At 53.7% G+C, this 13,987-nt stretch overlaps 1 protein-coding gene across 1 annotated transcript in view; it reads left to right on the plus strand.

The window, feature by feature from the left end:
* The window catches only part of MACF1 (microtubule actin crosslinking factor 1), a 111,075-nt gene that overhangs the window by 86,575 nt on the left and 10,513 nt on the right, over nucleotides 1-13,987 (plus strand). The window contains exons 69-90 of the mRNA XM_065650722.1: nucleotides 460-663; nucleotides 2,529-2,760; nucleotides 3,638-3,864; nucleotides 4,697-4,819; nucleotides 4,913-5,014; nucleotides 5,691-5,792; nucleotides 5,894-6,067; nucleotides 6,174-6,329; nucleotides 6,487-6,684; nucleotides 7,382-7,510; nucleotides 7,836-8,009; nucleotides 9,039-9,194; nucleotides 9,311-9,517; nucleotides 9,651-9,770; nucleotides 9,974-10,143; nucleotides 10,304-10,463; nucleotides 10,915-11,109; nucleotides 11,766-11,894; nucleotides 11,978-12,121; nucleotides 12,528-12,716; nucleotides 13,020-13,137; nucleotides 13,517-13,680. Of these exons, the coding sequence (XP_065506794.1) occupies nucleotides 460-663; nucleotides 2,529-2,760; nucleotides 3,638-3,864; nucleotides 4,697-4,819; nucleotides 4,913-5,014; nucleotides 5,691-5,792; nucleotides 5,894-6,067; nucleotides 6,174-6,329; nucleotides 6,487-6,684; nucleotides 7,382-7,510; nucleotides 7,836-8,009; nucleotides 9,039-9,194; nucleotides 9,311-9,517; nucleotides 9,651-9,770; nucleotides 9,974-10,143; nucleotides 10,304-10,463; nucleotides 10,915-11,109; nucleotides 11,766-11,894; nucleotides 11,978-12,121; nucleotides 12,528-12,716; nucleotides 13,020-13,137; nucleotides 13,517-13,680 (3,573 nt within the window). The remainder of the gene's footprint in view (nucleotides 1-459; nucleotides 664-2,528; nucleotides 2,761-3,637; nucleotides 3,865-4,696; nucleotides 4,820-4,912; nucleotides 5,015-5,690; nucleotides 5,793-5,893; nucleotides 6,068-6,173; nucleotides 6,330-6,486; nucleotides 6,685-7,381; nucleotides 7,511-7,835; nucleotides 8,010-9,038; nucleotides 9,195-9,310; nucleotides 9,518-9,650; nucleotides 9,771-9,973; nucleotides 10,144-10,303; nucleotides 10,464-10,914; nucleotides 11,110-11,765; nucleotides 11,895-11,977; nucleotides 12,122-12,527; nucleotides 12,717-13,019; nucleotides 13,138-13,516; nucleotides 13,681-13,987) is intronic.

The raw sequence follows: 13,987 nt of genomic DNA on the forward strand, positions 1-13,987 counted from the left end.
CCCCCTGATTTTTTTTTTTTCCCCCCCCATTCTCTTCTTTTTTGGGATCCTGCCCATGTCCCACTAGCGTGCCGTGAGCGTACCATGTGGAAATCACTAGTTCCATTAGAGCGCTGCTTACTAAAGCGCAGATGGTGCCCAGGGGAGCCTGACTGCCTTCGGATCTCCTGCCTGACTGTGGTGGGGAAAAACCGCTTTCTGCTTTTAGGGTAGCGAGCTGCAAAGTGCATTTTCTCAGCGGTTTTCCCTGTGGGGCCTTGGGGGGGTCAGGACCGTGTCGGGTGATGAGCCATGGACGTGTATGGAAAATCCATGTGCTTGGCAGACGCCGGGTCAAGAAACTGGCGGTGAGAGTTCACTACCAGATACGATCGCTGCTCCCGGAGTGTTGAAATAGGCAGTGGCTTTCAGTAGATTTCTAAATAAATATATTTCTTTTTTTCCCGTCCTATTCCCTAGCAACTGCGCGAGTCCATTGCTGAACACAAGCCGCATATTGACAAGCTGCTGAAGATCGGGCCGCAGCTCAAGGACCTCAACCCGGAGGAAGGGGAGATGGTGCAGAACAAATACTCGACGGCGGAGGCCATGTACGCCAAAATCAAGGAGGAGGTGTGCCAGCGGGCGCTGGCGCTCGACGAGGCTGTCTCGCAGTCCACCCAGGTACGCTGGGGCGGGAAGGAGCCAAATCTTGTCGTCACAGCCCCCCGGGGGAGCCACGTGCTTTGAAACGTGGTTTTATTCCGAGTGTTAGGGTTGTAAAACCCTTTACAAGGCACGACCTGGTCGGATGCCTCTGGGAGATTTTTTTTCCTGCTGGGAAAGGAGGGGTGAAGGCATTTGAATCTTGACGTGGTAAATAGGGTAATAAATTTTTACAGCCTCCATAATGATGCTCCTTCAAAACGGGGCTGTTTTGGCATCCACCCAAGGTTAGAAGGGCCCGCAGAGGCTCTTTAAAGAGCTTGGAGAGATAAGTTTCATTTCTGATAAGCTGTGTGTGCAGCAAACAGCCACGGGATCCTTTGTATGGGAGAGCGAAGGGTCTTCTCCAGGGTCTGGGCATCTCCAGAGCACGTCGGTGGCTGGAGGAGCAGAGATGTGAAGCGAAGGGCAGAGACCGTAGGTGCTAAAGCCCGGAAAAGCGGTGAAGAGTTTCTGCCGCTGAGGGTTTACGACCCCTAATTCTGTTCCATTCCGCCCTGTGTTACCGTAGAACAGTTGGTTTTGTCATGTCTGGGTGTTTGGTTTTTTTTATTCCTGTATTGTGTAGTCACTTCTCTTGGTTTGCACTTGTATTAACTCCGAGTTTTTCCCCCCCACACCCCCCTCCCGTCTCATCTCTCACTCCCATTGTGGAATATGTTGTCTGTGTGTGTTGCTGCCCGTCCTCCCCACGTGGTCCCATTTCATTCTTGTGTTGACCGCGTCCCACCATTGCAGATTACGGAGGTAAGCCCCACCACCCCCCATCTTCATTTACGCTCTTCCTTTGGCCTAATTCGTTTTTACACCCGGACTTTTACTTCTGGCCCGCGCGTAGCAGAGAACGTGCTTAAAAATCCACTTGGCGGGCCTGAAAAATCCCGTTTCTGAGATGGCTTTTGTCGCATTGCCGCCTGGTCTGGGCCGTGGGCAGCTTCTGCTGGGAAATGCCTCCTGCAAAGCGGAGGTTTTGCTTTCGGGGCAGTTCTGGAGCTCCCTGCTCTGGCTGGACTTGCCGGTTTGCTCCCGCTTGTTGCCCCCGATCAACTTTGCACCGAGAACCCGTCTCGTCTCTGCTGGTAGAGCCTGGGATTTGGTGAACACCAACACCGGGGTCCCACAGAGCGGGACCGGAGCTGGCAGCAGAGCCGTGCTTGCCAGCAGAGATGGTTTGGGGTCTTTAAGGCCAAAGTTGACTTTTCTTTAAAAAAAAAAAAATAAATGATAGTAATAAATCCTGCTAGATCCCCTTCCTGTCTCACTCTCGGCTTTCTGGTTCTGCTTTTGGTGACATCCCGGCTCTGCGGCACCTCGCTGCTCCCCGCACCTGCAGCCTCCCAGCATCTCCTGCCACCCCTGCCGGCTGGAATTCCTGCTGCCGTTGCACCAAACGGAGATTTTCCTCCGCACCAAACGGAGATTTTCCTCCGCACCAAATGGACATTTCCCTCCGCACCAAACACGGGCGCTTTTCCAGCAGCATCTCCACATGGATGCTCAAACAACCGGCTTTGGGTTTTCTTACCATGCTGCTCACAAAATGCAACGCAGCGGGCAAAAATGTGCATTTTACCAGGTTGAATCTGGTGATAAGTCGCTGCCGTGTTTGTTCCCAGTTGCCTGTGCCGGCTCTGTGGGTCTATACAGCTCGAGCTGGTGCAGCAAAGGGAAGCGGAGGCAGGAGAACAGGAGGCTGCAGGTTTATTTGCTGTTGCAGACCATGTTTGTCCTCTCCGAGAGGCCGCAAAGGGCTGTTGCACAGGCAGGGAGCGACGCAGCGTTGCTCGGTCTCATCTCACCCTAATGGACTTGTTCTCCTCCAGTTCCACGACAAGATCGAGCCCATGCTGGAGACGCTGGAGAGCCTCTCCTCCCGCCTGCGGCTGCCGCCCCTCATCCCCGCCGAGGTCGATAAGATCCGGGAGTGCATCAGCGAGAACAAAAACGCCACGGTGGAGCTGGAGAAGCTGCAGCCGTCCTTCGAGGCCCTGAAACGCCGCGGGGAGGAGCTGATCGGCCGATCGCAGGGAGCGGACAAGGACCTGGCAGCCAAAGGTATCTCCGGGTGGATTTAACAGGAGGTGCTGGTGGCAGCATCCAGCGTCTCCTAGCCAAACCGCGGCCCCAGCACCCATGGCACCCATCTCCCCCTGTACTGGGTGCTGGTGAGGCCAAACCTCGAATCCTGGGGTCAGTTTTGGGCTGATGGTTTAGTGCCAATGTTGGGTTGGACTCAATGATCTTAAGGGTCTCTTCCAACCCAAATGCTTCTGATTCTGTCACTGTTGGGGAGGCTTTGGTGCCCTAGGGGTGTATTTCAGAGGGTCTCCTGGCCTTAGGAGGAAGGATGAATCCTCTGTATGGAGATATCTGGTGTCTCCTTCCACCTGGAGCAGACAGGGTGGCATCGACCAGAGGAAAATGAACTATTTGTGGCTTCTCAGGCAGCAGTTTCGGCTCAGCCGAGCCCTCACCCGGAGCTGGTCTCTTGTGGCAGCCGTTGGTGGCCCCTGCGAAATGATTTGTTGGTGTCGATCCAGCATCTAATGGAGGGAAGGAACATCCCCAGCACAAAAAGACCTGTCGGCGCGATTGGCGCTAATTGGCACCTTTGTTGGCAGCTCAACAGCCGGCTCATGGACTGAGCGTAGGCTTCACGCTAGAGGTGGCCAGAACAGAGGGTCGTTGGAGGGAGAGTGTGTGGGCAAATTTGCCCCGAGCTTGCCTGCACATAAATAAAGGCTTTATTTCTGCAAGCTGGAGTTTCTCATGTCCCTCAGCATCTCTGAGTTAATGCTCTGATAGTCCTGGTTGTCTTTAATTCCCATTTGAATATTCTCTTGGCTGTTTCTAAATGGGAAGTGTTTGCAAAATGCTTTCGAATTGTAAAAGGGTTTCCTTCTTCACTGAATATTTTCATTCCCTTCCTCAGTCATCCAGGATAAGTTGGATCAGATGGTCTTCTTCTGGGAGGACATCAAAGCTCGGGCAGAGGAACGTGAAATGAAGTTCCTTGATGTCCTGGAGCTCGCAGAGAAGTTCTGGTACGACATGGCAGCCCTGCTGACGACCATCAAAGACACGCAGGACATCGTTCACGACCTGGAGAGCCCAGGCATCGACCCCTCCATCATCAAGCAGCAGGTGGAAGCGGCAGAGGTGAGAACTGTGGGGCTGGAGCTTGTCTGCACCCAGCTTGTGAGCTAAACTGGGACAGATCTTAGATACCAGCATGGCCAGAAGTGGCTGCAAAACAGTTTTGTAGGCAGCTGGATTACGAAATGTTATTTCCATCGCAATTTGGAGCAACCTCCTATTCCAGACGAGGAAAAAATGCTTAAATCACTTCGTCTGTGGCTGTTTTGGGAAGCTTATCGTGCGCGTGGTCAGAGTTGGCTGCCCACGTGTTTCCATGTAGAAGTTTGCACGGCTCTGCTCCCAGTCTCACTCGAAGGCACCCGAGTGCTGTCTAGCGTGGGAAGTGTATATTTAGATTTTGGGTAGACCGGAGATAAGTACAAAGCTGGATGGGTTTGCATTTGTATATTGTTGGTTGTTTCAAATAAGTGATGAAATCCACTTCAGGTGGATTTGACCTGACTCAAACATTGGGGAGTGAGTTTGTTTATGCTTTGCTAAGTTTGTCCTTGCTATTTCCCTTTCATAAACCCTTTGACTTCGGTTTGCAACTTCGGAGTCTCAAAAGCTAATTCCTATATTGACAAAATACCCTGTAAGCAGTACATCTCTTGTAAACAACATCTTCAGCCAGGCAGTTCAGGCACACGTCAAGCCAAATACAGATGTTCTTACTTTATTTTATTCCCCCAGCCCCTACACACAGCGATATTTCCACTGTGGCCAGAGCTGGGAGCAAACTAGTTTGGTGCTGGTGATGCTGGTGAGCAGGAAGGACCCTCCTGTTCACGGGGCGATTTTGGAAGAGCATTTAATAATAAACATTTTTCTTTTGTCTCTGTGTTCCATGCAGACTATTAAAGAGGAGACAGACGGCTTGCACGAAGAGTTGGAGTTCATCCGACTCCTTGGAACTGATTTAATTTTCGCCTGTGGCGAAACTGAGAAACCAGAAGTGAAAAAGAGCATTGATGAGGTAGGAAAAGCAGCAGATAAGATCACGTAGGAGTAAGTGGGAGCTCTGGTAGAAGAGCCTAGCGAATTTCGTGGGCAATCTTGTGTTCCGCAGATGAACAACGCGTGGGAAAATCTAAACAAAACGTGGAAGGAGAGGCTGGAAAAGCTGGAGGAAGCCATGCAGTCGGCTGTGCAATACCAAGATACACTGCAAGTAAGAGGCAGGGCTGTTGGTGTGGGGTGGGAAGAGCTTGGGAACACCACTGCGAATCCTCTCCCTGGTATGTGCTGGGATTTGCACAAATGCAAAGCAGAAAACGTCTCCTGGGCGAGGGTTTGCAGCCTCTGATAGAGCCTGAGCACAACAACCAGCTCCAAGGAACAGCACATCATAGAATCACAGAATAATTTGGGTTGAAGGGCCCTCCCCAGCTCCCCCAGTGCCCCCCTGCCACGAGCAGGGACATCTGCACCAGCTCAGGTTGCTCAGAGCCCCGTCCAGCCTGGCCTGGGATGTCTCCAGGGATGGTTCAGCCACCACCTCTCTGGCCAACCTGGGCCAGGCTCTCACCACCCTCAGGGCCAACAATTTCTCCTTCATGTCCAGCCTGAATCTCCCTCCTTTAGTTCAAAACCATTACCCCTTGTCCTATTGCAACAGGCCCTGATAAAAAGTCTGCCCTCATCTTTCTTATCAGCCCCTTTTAAGTATGGAAAGGTGCGATAAGGTCTCCTCAGAGCTTCTCTTCTCCAGCTGAACACTCGAACTCTCTCAGCCTGACCCATAGCAGAGGGGTTCCATCCCAGCATCCAGATATTTGATGGGATTTGTCTTCAGGGAGAGGATGCTTCACCATTCCCTTTGGTAACGGTGTCCTCACCCCTTCCAGGCCATGTTCGACTGGCTGGATAACGCCGTGATCAAGCTCTGCAACATGTCTGCTGTCGGCACGGACCTCAACACGGTGAAGGAGCAGATGAACGAGATGAAGGTACCAGTGGGACCAGTTCTCCAGTTCTCTTGCTTTGCGTCACGGGGCTCACGCTCCAGTGATTCACTTTGTTCTGGTTTTTCTCTGGTTTGTTTTGGCAGGAGTTTAAAATGGAGGTTTACCAGCAGCAGATTGAGATGGAAAAGCTTAATCACCAAGGTGAACTGATGCTAAAAAAAGCTACGGATGAGACAGACAGAGACATCATAAAGGAACCACTGACAGAGCTGAAACATCTCTGGGAGAATTTGGGCGAGAAAATTGCTCACAGACAGGTAGGGAGAAGACCTGGGCTCTCACAAGTGCGAGGTTGAAGCTCGCCGGGATGCTTTCCATCCTTCCCAACTTCAACTTGCCTTTTCCATCGCTGTCCTTGCCCAGCACAAGTTGGAAGCCGCTCTCCTGGCACTGGGCCAGTTCCAGCACGCGTTGGCGGAGCTGATGGCGTGGCTGACCCACACCGAGGAGCTGCTCGACGCGCAAAAACCCATCAACGGGGACCCAAAAGTCATCGAGGTTGAACTCGCGAAGCACCATGTGAGTACTCCCGCTCCAGGCCCTTTTTTCATCTATTCCCATTGCAGGATTTTATTTCTCGTGAAGGGTTTGGGTTGGTTCGACTCCATGAGAACGTACAGGAATTAAGAGGGTGTTTGAAAGATATATCCAATGTTTGCTATCGTGTCCCGCGTAGGTGCTGAAGAACGATGTCCTGGCCCACCAAGCGACCGTGGAGACGGTGAACAAAGCGGGCAACGAGCTGCTGGAGTCGAGCGCAGGGGACGACGCCAGCAGCCTGCGGCACCGCCTGGAGACGCTGAACTCGTGCTGGGAGTCGGTGCTGCAGAAGACCGAGGAGAGGGAGCAGCAGCTGCAGTCCACGCTCCAGCAGGTCGGGGAGATGCCTTGGGGCGGTGGTTTGCTGTGGAGGGCCCGCTTCCCCTTTGCTTTGGGGGGGAAATGAAGTGGGAAAGAAGTTAGAGAGGCACTGGGATTTTTTAATGCAAGTTTTTGACTTAACTGGAGTGGTTTGGTGCCTTGTTTTGGTTGGAAGACATGCTCAAAATCATGGAGTCCAACCATTAACCCAGCCCTGGCACTGCCCCATGTCCTGAGAACCTCATGTCCGTCTGTCCAACCCCTCCAGGGATGGTGACTCCAGCACTGCCCTGGGCAGCCTGTTCAATGCCCCACAGCCCTTCGGGGAAGAAATTGTTCCCAAGATCCAACCTCAACCTCCTCTAAACCCCAGACCCGCTCCCATCACGCTTGTGCTCCAGCCCCTTCCCCAGCTCCGTTCCCGTCTCTCAACTCGCTCCAGCACCTCAAGGGCTTTCTTGGTGTGAGGGGCCCAAAACTGACCCCAGGATTTGAGGTTTGGCCTCCCCAGGGCCCAGCACAGGGAGAAAAGCACCACAGGGCCCCGGCACACGCATGTGGCTAAGGATATATCGTGTATAACCTGCTGCTGCTGCCTCCAGCTCTGCCACTTTATCTGGTTTTTGGAGCGAACACAGTGTTAATCTTGGCGCATGATCAATGGTGGCTGATGTCATCTGACCTGTGGACGATTATATGTTCCCGAACAGGCCCAGGGTTTCCATGGTGAGATTGAAGACTTCCTCCTGTGGCTAACGAGGATGGAGAGCCAATTGTCGGCATCGAAACCCACGGGAGGTCTGCCAGAAACTGCCCGGGAACAACTCAATGCCCACATGGTAATTTCTTAGGAGAGATTTTCTTTTTAATGCTTTTAATTCAGCAAGCTCCTGTCTGTCAAATATCGCCGTCAAATCTTCTCGCTTCTTTTTCTGATGCGAAGAAGAGCGCTTCTTTGCTCTCTTCTTAACGATAATTTTCTACTTGATGCCTGGGACAAGCGTCACGATGCTTTAACCACCCATCTCTGCTCACAGTGACACACGGCTCTCACTTTGCTGCCTGCCCTGAACCTTATTTTCTTGTCACCCTGAGTCTCAGTGAGTCATGGCCCCTCTTTGGGCTCTTTCTGTATCCAACCCTTGGGTGGTGTCTCTCTCGCAGGAGCTGTACGGGCAGCTGAAAGCCAAGGAGGACGTGTACAGTCAGCTGCTGGCCAAGGGGCGGCTGATGCTGCTGAACCGCGACGACTCGGGCTCCGGCTCAAAGACGGAGCAAAGCGTCGCGCTGCTGGAGCAGAAATGGTGTCTGGTCAGCACCAAGATGGAGGAGAGAAAGGTAATTTGGTGGTGTCATGAAATCACAGAATCATTTTGGTTGTAAAGCCCCTCAAGATCATGGACTCCAACCGTTCCCCCAGCGCTGGCACTGCCCCATGTCCTGAGAACCTCATGTCCGTCTGTCCAGCCCCTCCAGGGATGGTGACTCCAGCACTGCCCTGGGCAGCCTGTTCCAATGCCCCACAGCCCTTTGGGGAAGAAACTGTTCCCCAGATCCAACCTCAACCTCCCCTGGCGCAACTTGAGGCCGTTTCCTCTGGTCCTGCCCTTGTCCCGTGAGCTGGTGGCTCCCAGCATTGCTGCTCAGCTTTCCCTGGGGGCTGGAGCTGGTCAGGGCTGGGGAGGAGGACGGGGTGGGGATTTTTGGACAACCTTTTGGTTGCACAGCTTGAGTTTGTTTTTCAGGTGGTGCTGTCCAAGCATAAAGCTGGTGGTTTTTTGTGGTGTTGGTTTTTTTTTTTTTTTCTAGATAGTTGTCGGAATTAAATCACACAGAAAAATAAGAGTAAAATGGCATTTTGGGTTAATTTAGAGGAGCGGTGGGAAGAGGCATCCCGCGGCTCTGAAAGACAGCCTTTGTTGGTCCCCTGCGAGCCAGCGGGCCAAATCCTCCCCCGAGCTGACTCCATCCCAGGCTTTTGGCCGGCGATGAGATAAAACAAGGGACGCGGTGGCCTCGGCCCAGAATAAATTTGCCGCGCCGCAGCTGTTACCATCAAAATATCCCCCACCTTGTTCACCGAGCCGCTCTCCCACGGCGATCCCTTTCTGGGGAAGCTGGGGGTGACACGGCAGCTGCTCGCGTGCCGATGGGCTTCCCCCCTTCCAGGGGTGGAAAGAAAGCAATGGCTTTCACCAAAACCCCCTCCCCTTGGGAAACAAGTCGCGTTGCCGGGCTGAGGAGGTTCCTGCTCGAGAGACGTTTCGGCAGCAACACAAAGGCCGCCTCTGTCTGCAGAACCGCGGATTCCGAGCTCTCACCCTCCATCTTGTGGGTTTTTTTTTCTCTCCCTCCCCACTGCGACAGGCGAAGCTGGAGGAAGCTCTAGCCCTGGCTACGGATTTCCAGAATTCCCTCCAGGATTTCATCAACTGGCTGACGCTGGCCGAGCAGAGCCTGAACATCGCGCCCCCGGCCAGCCTCATCCTCGCCGCCGTGCTGGCCCAGATCGACGAGCACAAGGTACCGGCACCGCCAGCACCCAGCGGCTCCCTGGGATGGAGGGGACGAGGGTAGCACCCTTGGGTGCTCGCGGGCACGTCCCCTTGCAGACAGGAGAACGTCTTTGCCGTCCGCAGGTGTTTGCCAACGAGGTGAATGCTCACCGGGATCGGATCATCGAGCTGGACCAAACCGGGAACCAGCTCAAGTTTCTCAGTCAGAAGCAGGACGTGGTGCTGATCAAGAACCTGCTGGTGAGCGTCCAGTCGCGCTGGGAGAAGGTCGTCCAGCGCTCGGTGGAGCGGGGACGGGCTCTCGATGACGCCAGGAAGCGAGCCAAGCAGGTGAGAAACATGGGAAGGGTGCGACAGAGCCCAAGGTGTGGTCAGCCTTGGAGAGCAGGAGGTCCCGAGAACAGAAAGGGGCTGGGGACGCCACCGGTGTTACCTTTCAGACTTTGCTCCTGTTTCTTTGCAGTTCCACGAAGCTTGGAAGAAACTGGTTGATTGGCTGGAGGATGCAGAGAATCACCTGGACTCCGAGCTGGAGATTTCCAACGATCCTGACAAAATTAAGCTCCAGCTCTCCAAACACAAGGTAGAGCTTTGAGCAAGCAAGATGGGTGCTGGATGCTGGGTGGAAGGTGGGGGAGCAGGGTCGCGTTTCTGCTGTCAGGACAGGGGAAAGTCTCGTCCACATCTACACTGCCGTGGAAAACATTCAGCTGGGGACCTTCATGTGTCTTCAGAGAGCCAAGGTCAGGCTTTCTGAAGCAGTTTTGTTTTCTCTCTGGTTCCCAGGAGTTCCAGAAGACGCTGGGGGGGAAGCAGCCTGTCTATGACACTACCATCAGGACGGGCAGAGCCCTCAAGGAGAAAGCCTTGCTTCCAGATGACACTCAAAAGCTGGACAATTTACTGGGAGAAGTCCGGGATAAGTGGGACACGGTGTGCGGAAAATCTGTGGAAAGGTGAGTCCGGCCCAACGTTGCACCAACAGCGCTCGTTTGCCAAGACTCTTAACAAAGGGGAGAGCAGAGGAGGTGATTTCGTGGGGCGGTTGGGTCACTGGGATGCGACAAACGGAGGCGAGTTTGTTCGTGGAAGCTCACAGGGATGTTTGTTTTCCAGGCAGCACAAGCTGGAAGAAGCCCTCTTGTTCTCTGGGCAGTTCATGGACGCGCTGCAGGCCTTGGTGGACTGGCTCTACAAGGTGGAACCCCAGTTAGCTGAAGACCAGCCAGTCCATGGTGACCTGGATCTGGTCATGAACCTGATGGACGCTCACAAGGTGAGAGCGCCTTTCCCAGCTCTTCTTTGGGATGTGAGTGGGGCTTGTCGTCTCCAGGAGCCAAAGGACAGAGGAGCCGGAGTTGGTGCCTCGCTGCAGAGCTGCATCTCGCTGCTCTGCGTTGCTGCGGTGGACAAGGAGGACAAAAATAGGGCAAAAAAGTGGGAAGAAACATTGACATTATTGGGAAGGTTAGAGGAGATGGAGCTCTGCTCTTCCGAGATGCTATCAGTCTGATATGCTGAGGGTTTCGTTTTGAAAAGCTTGCTGAATTATAGTGTCTATAAACTATGGATGTGGACATTAATCCATGGCGTGATGGATCCCTGATGCGGGTACAGAACCCCTGTTCCAGACTATTTCAGATGCGCCCCCTTGTTTTTCTTTCCCCACATGAAACGACCCGCTGGGACTGACTCACCCCGCTCGGCTTTGCCCTCTGTCCTTCCAGGTTTTCCAGAAGGAGCTGGGGAAGCGCACGGGGACGGTCCAGGTGCTCAAACGTTCCGGCCGGGAGCTCATCGAGAACAGCCGGGACGACACGACCTGGGTGAAGGTGCAGCTGCAGGAGCTGAGCAACCGGTGGGACACGGTGTGCAAGCTGTCTGTGTCCAAACAGACCCGCCTGGAGCAGGCTTTGAAGCAGGTGAGCAGAAAGCTGCAGGTGGAAATGGTCTCGGAGAGCTTTGCTGGGCTCTGGGTTTGCGCTGAGAGGTCGACACCAACCTCAGACAAAGATGGTTTTGCTCAGGGACTGATCTCCTGACCGAGCAGGTCGCCCCAACCCTGCAGCAGTAACCAGTGAGAACTGCAAAGCGTTGGGATGGCGTCAGTTATTTCCTTATTCTTTTCCCCAAAGAAGAGCTGATAAAAGCTGATATGAAAAGGGAGGACGAAGAGATCTCACTGATGTGCACAGCAGGAACAGAGCGGTGACCAGAGACTGGTGCTTGCTGATGTCCAGTGCAAAAGAGAGAGCCAGATTGAAGTTAAAAAAAAAAATAAAGGGTCTTAAGTAGTTTTAGTATCAAGTAGGCCATTTACAGAATAAACTGCCGAAGTGCCAAGTTGATCGGAATACAGATAGTTGTGCTGTTTTTAAAAACATTTAGTTCTTCGGTGCAGCTGAAGAGGAGGAAAGTGCTGCGGGACCCATCTGCTGGGGCTGCAGGGCTTTTTTTCCCCTTTTTAAATTCGTTTTTCAAGTCCCTTTCAGCCCTTTGTCTCTCCAGCTCCCGGCAGTGAATGTAGCGTCCCGTTTTGGGGGGAGGAGGGCTAACCCCGCTGCCCTTGTCGCCGCAGGCAGAGGAGTTCCGCACGGCCGTGCACGTGCTGCTGGAGTGGCTGTCGGAGGCTGAGCAGTCCCTGCGCTTTCGGGGAGCACTTCCCGACGACGCCGAGGCCTTGCAGTCCCTCATCGACACGCACAAGGTAGCGGGGAAGCTTTGAAACGCAACCCGAGCGAAAATGAACAGGGGGGAATACCGGCAAGCAATTCATTTGGGTCTTTTCAGGAGTTCATGAAGAAAGTGGAGGAGAAGAGAGTGGATGTGAACGCAGCGGTGGGCATGGGGGAGGTGATCCTGGCCGCTTGCCATCCTGACTGCATCACCACCATCAAGCACTGGATCACCATCATCCGGGCCAGGTTTGAGGAGGTGAGTCCACCAGGCTGGTGGTCCCAGCAGGGATTGTAGAATCATAGAATCACAGAACAGTTTGGGTTGGAGGGCCCTTCAAATGTCCCCCAGTGTCCCCCCTGCCACGAGCAGGGACATCTGCACCAGCTCAGGTTGCTCAGAGCCCCGTCCAGCCTGGCCTGGGATGTCTCCAGGGATGGTTCATCCACCCCCTCTCTGGCCAACCTGGGCCAGGCTCTCACCACCCTCAGGGCCAACAATTTCTCCTTCATGTCCAGCCTGAATCTCCCCTCCTTTAGTTTAAACCACCACCCCTTGTCCTATCACCACTGCTCAAGGGTCTGTCCGCGGGGTGGCCGTGTGGTGGTGGGTCCTGCCCGGGTTCCCTACGCCGGGCTCACGGTCACCTCTGCGTCCCCACCAGGTTCTGACGTGGGCGAAGCAGCACCAGCAGCGACTGGAGTCGGCACTTTCCGAGCTGGTGGCGAACGCGGAGCTTCTGGAAGAGCTCCTGGCTTGGATCCAGTGGGCTGAGACAACCCTGATCCAGCGGGACCAGGACCCCATGCCGCAAAATATCGATCAGGTCAAAGCCCTCATCTCCGAACACCAGGTGAGCACTCGGGAGAGGGGCTGGGAGGTGTTTTTCCCTGCCCCTCCATGGAGGAGGCATTAACTTCTCTTGGAAGTTGCTATGAAAACAGCCTGTGACCCAACCAGAGCTGTCACCTGGGAGCAAAGCCACCTCAGGGGACAAACTGCGTCATTGGCAGATCCAAACCAACCCCATCGCTGGTGCTTGGTGCCCCCATCTCCTCTGTGGGCTTGGCATGGCCCAGAGAGGGTCTGGAGCAACAGGAGACTCAAAACATCTCAAAGCTGCCAACGTTTTCTTGTCCCTTCCATATTTTGACAGTCCTTCATGGAGGAGATGACGCGGAAGCAGCCAGACGTGGACCGGGTCACCAAGACGTACAAGAGGAAAGCGACTGAGCCACCCCATGGGCCTTTCATTGACAAGTCCCGCAGCAACAGTACGTCTGTGCTCTATATGCAGCTCTTGGTGAAACGTGGAGGAAATGAAACGCAGAGGAAGCTCGTTAACTGTGATTATCAATTAACGAGGCATCCTGCATTGACAGCCACCAGGAAGGCGGCTGGGACTCGTTGGGAGGGGACGATCCAGGTGGCATTTGCCGAAACAACCTGTCGCTGTTCTTTGCTTTCTCTCTGCAGTCACTTTGTGATGAGGTTTTGGTTTTTTCTTTTTTTAATGTTTCTCAAAGCCGGAGTCCAGTGTGAATTCCCAAAAATGAAACAAAATCTATTCCATTGCTGCTCTTCCCTGACCCACTCAGACTCAATGAACCCACCGACACCACCTCAAACAATTCCTTTTCCCTCTTTTTCCAGGGAAATCCTTGAGCCAGGCGGCACCCCCCAGCATGCCCATCATCTCCCAGTCGGAAACCAAGAACCCGCGCATCAACCAGCTGTCGGCGCGCTGGCAGCAGGTCTGGCTGCTGGCGCTGGAGCGGCAGCGCAAGCTCAACGATGCCCTGGACAGGCTGGAGGAGGTACCGGCCGCGTTTCGTAAATCACTGCTGCCCCTCGAATTGCCCAGCTCAAAGTTAATTCTGAAAACTACCTCCTGTAATTAACCGCACGTTAATGAACTGCTTTGCGCCCCTGCAGTCGGTACCTGTAGAGGTGGCGGCGGCCAGGCTTGCTTTACTCCTAGTAATTAGTCTAACAATTACTGTCTCTATCTTTTCCAAACATCTAATGGAATTTTTGTTTTTATTTATGCTTAACAAAGCAGCTATGCCCAGAAGTGAGTGGTTTTTTTGTTTTCTTTTTTGTTGCTTTCGCTGTAGGTCAGTT

This window comes from Caloenas nicobarica, chromosome 23, assembly GCF_036013445.1.
Source record: "Caloenas nicobarica isolate bCalNic1 chromosome 23, bCalNic1.hap1, whole genome shotgun sequence".
NCBI classification, from domain to species: Eukaryota; Metazoa; Chordata; class Aves; order Columbiformes; family Columbidae; genus Caloenas; species Caloenas nicobarica.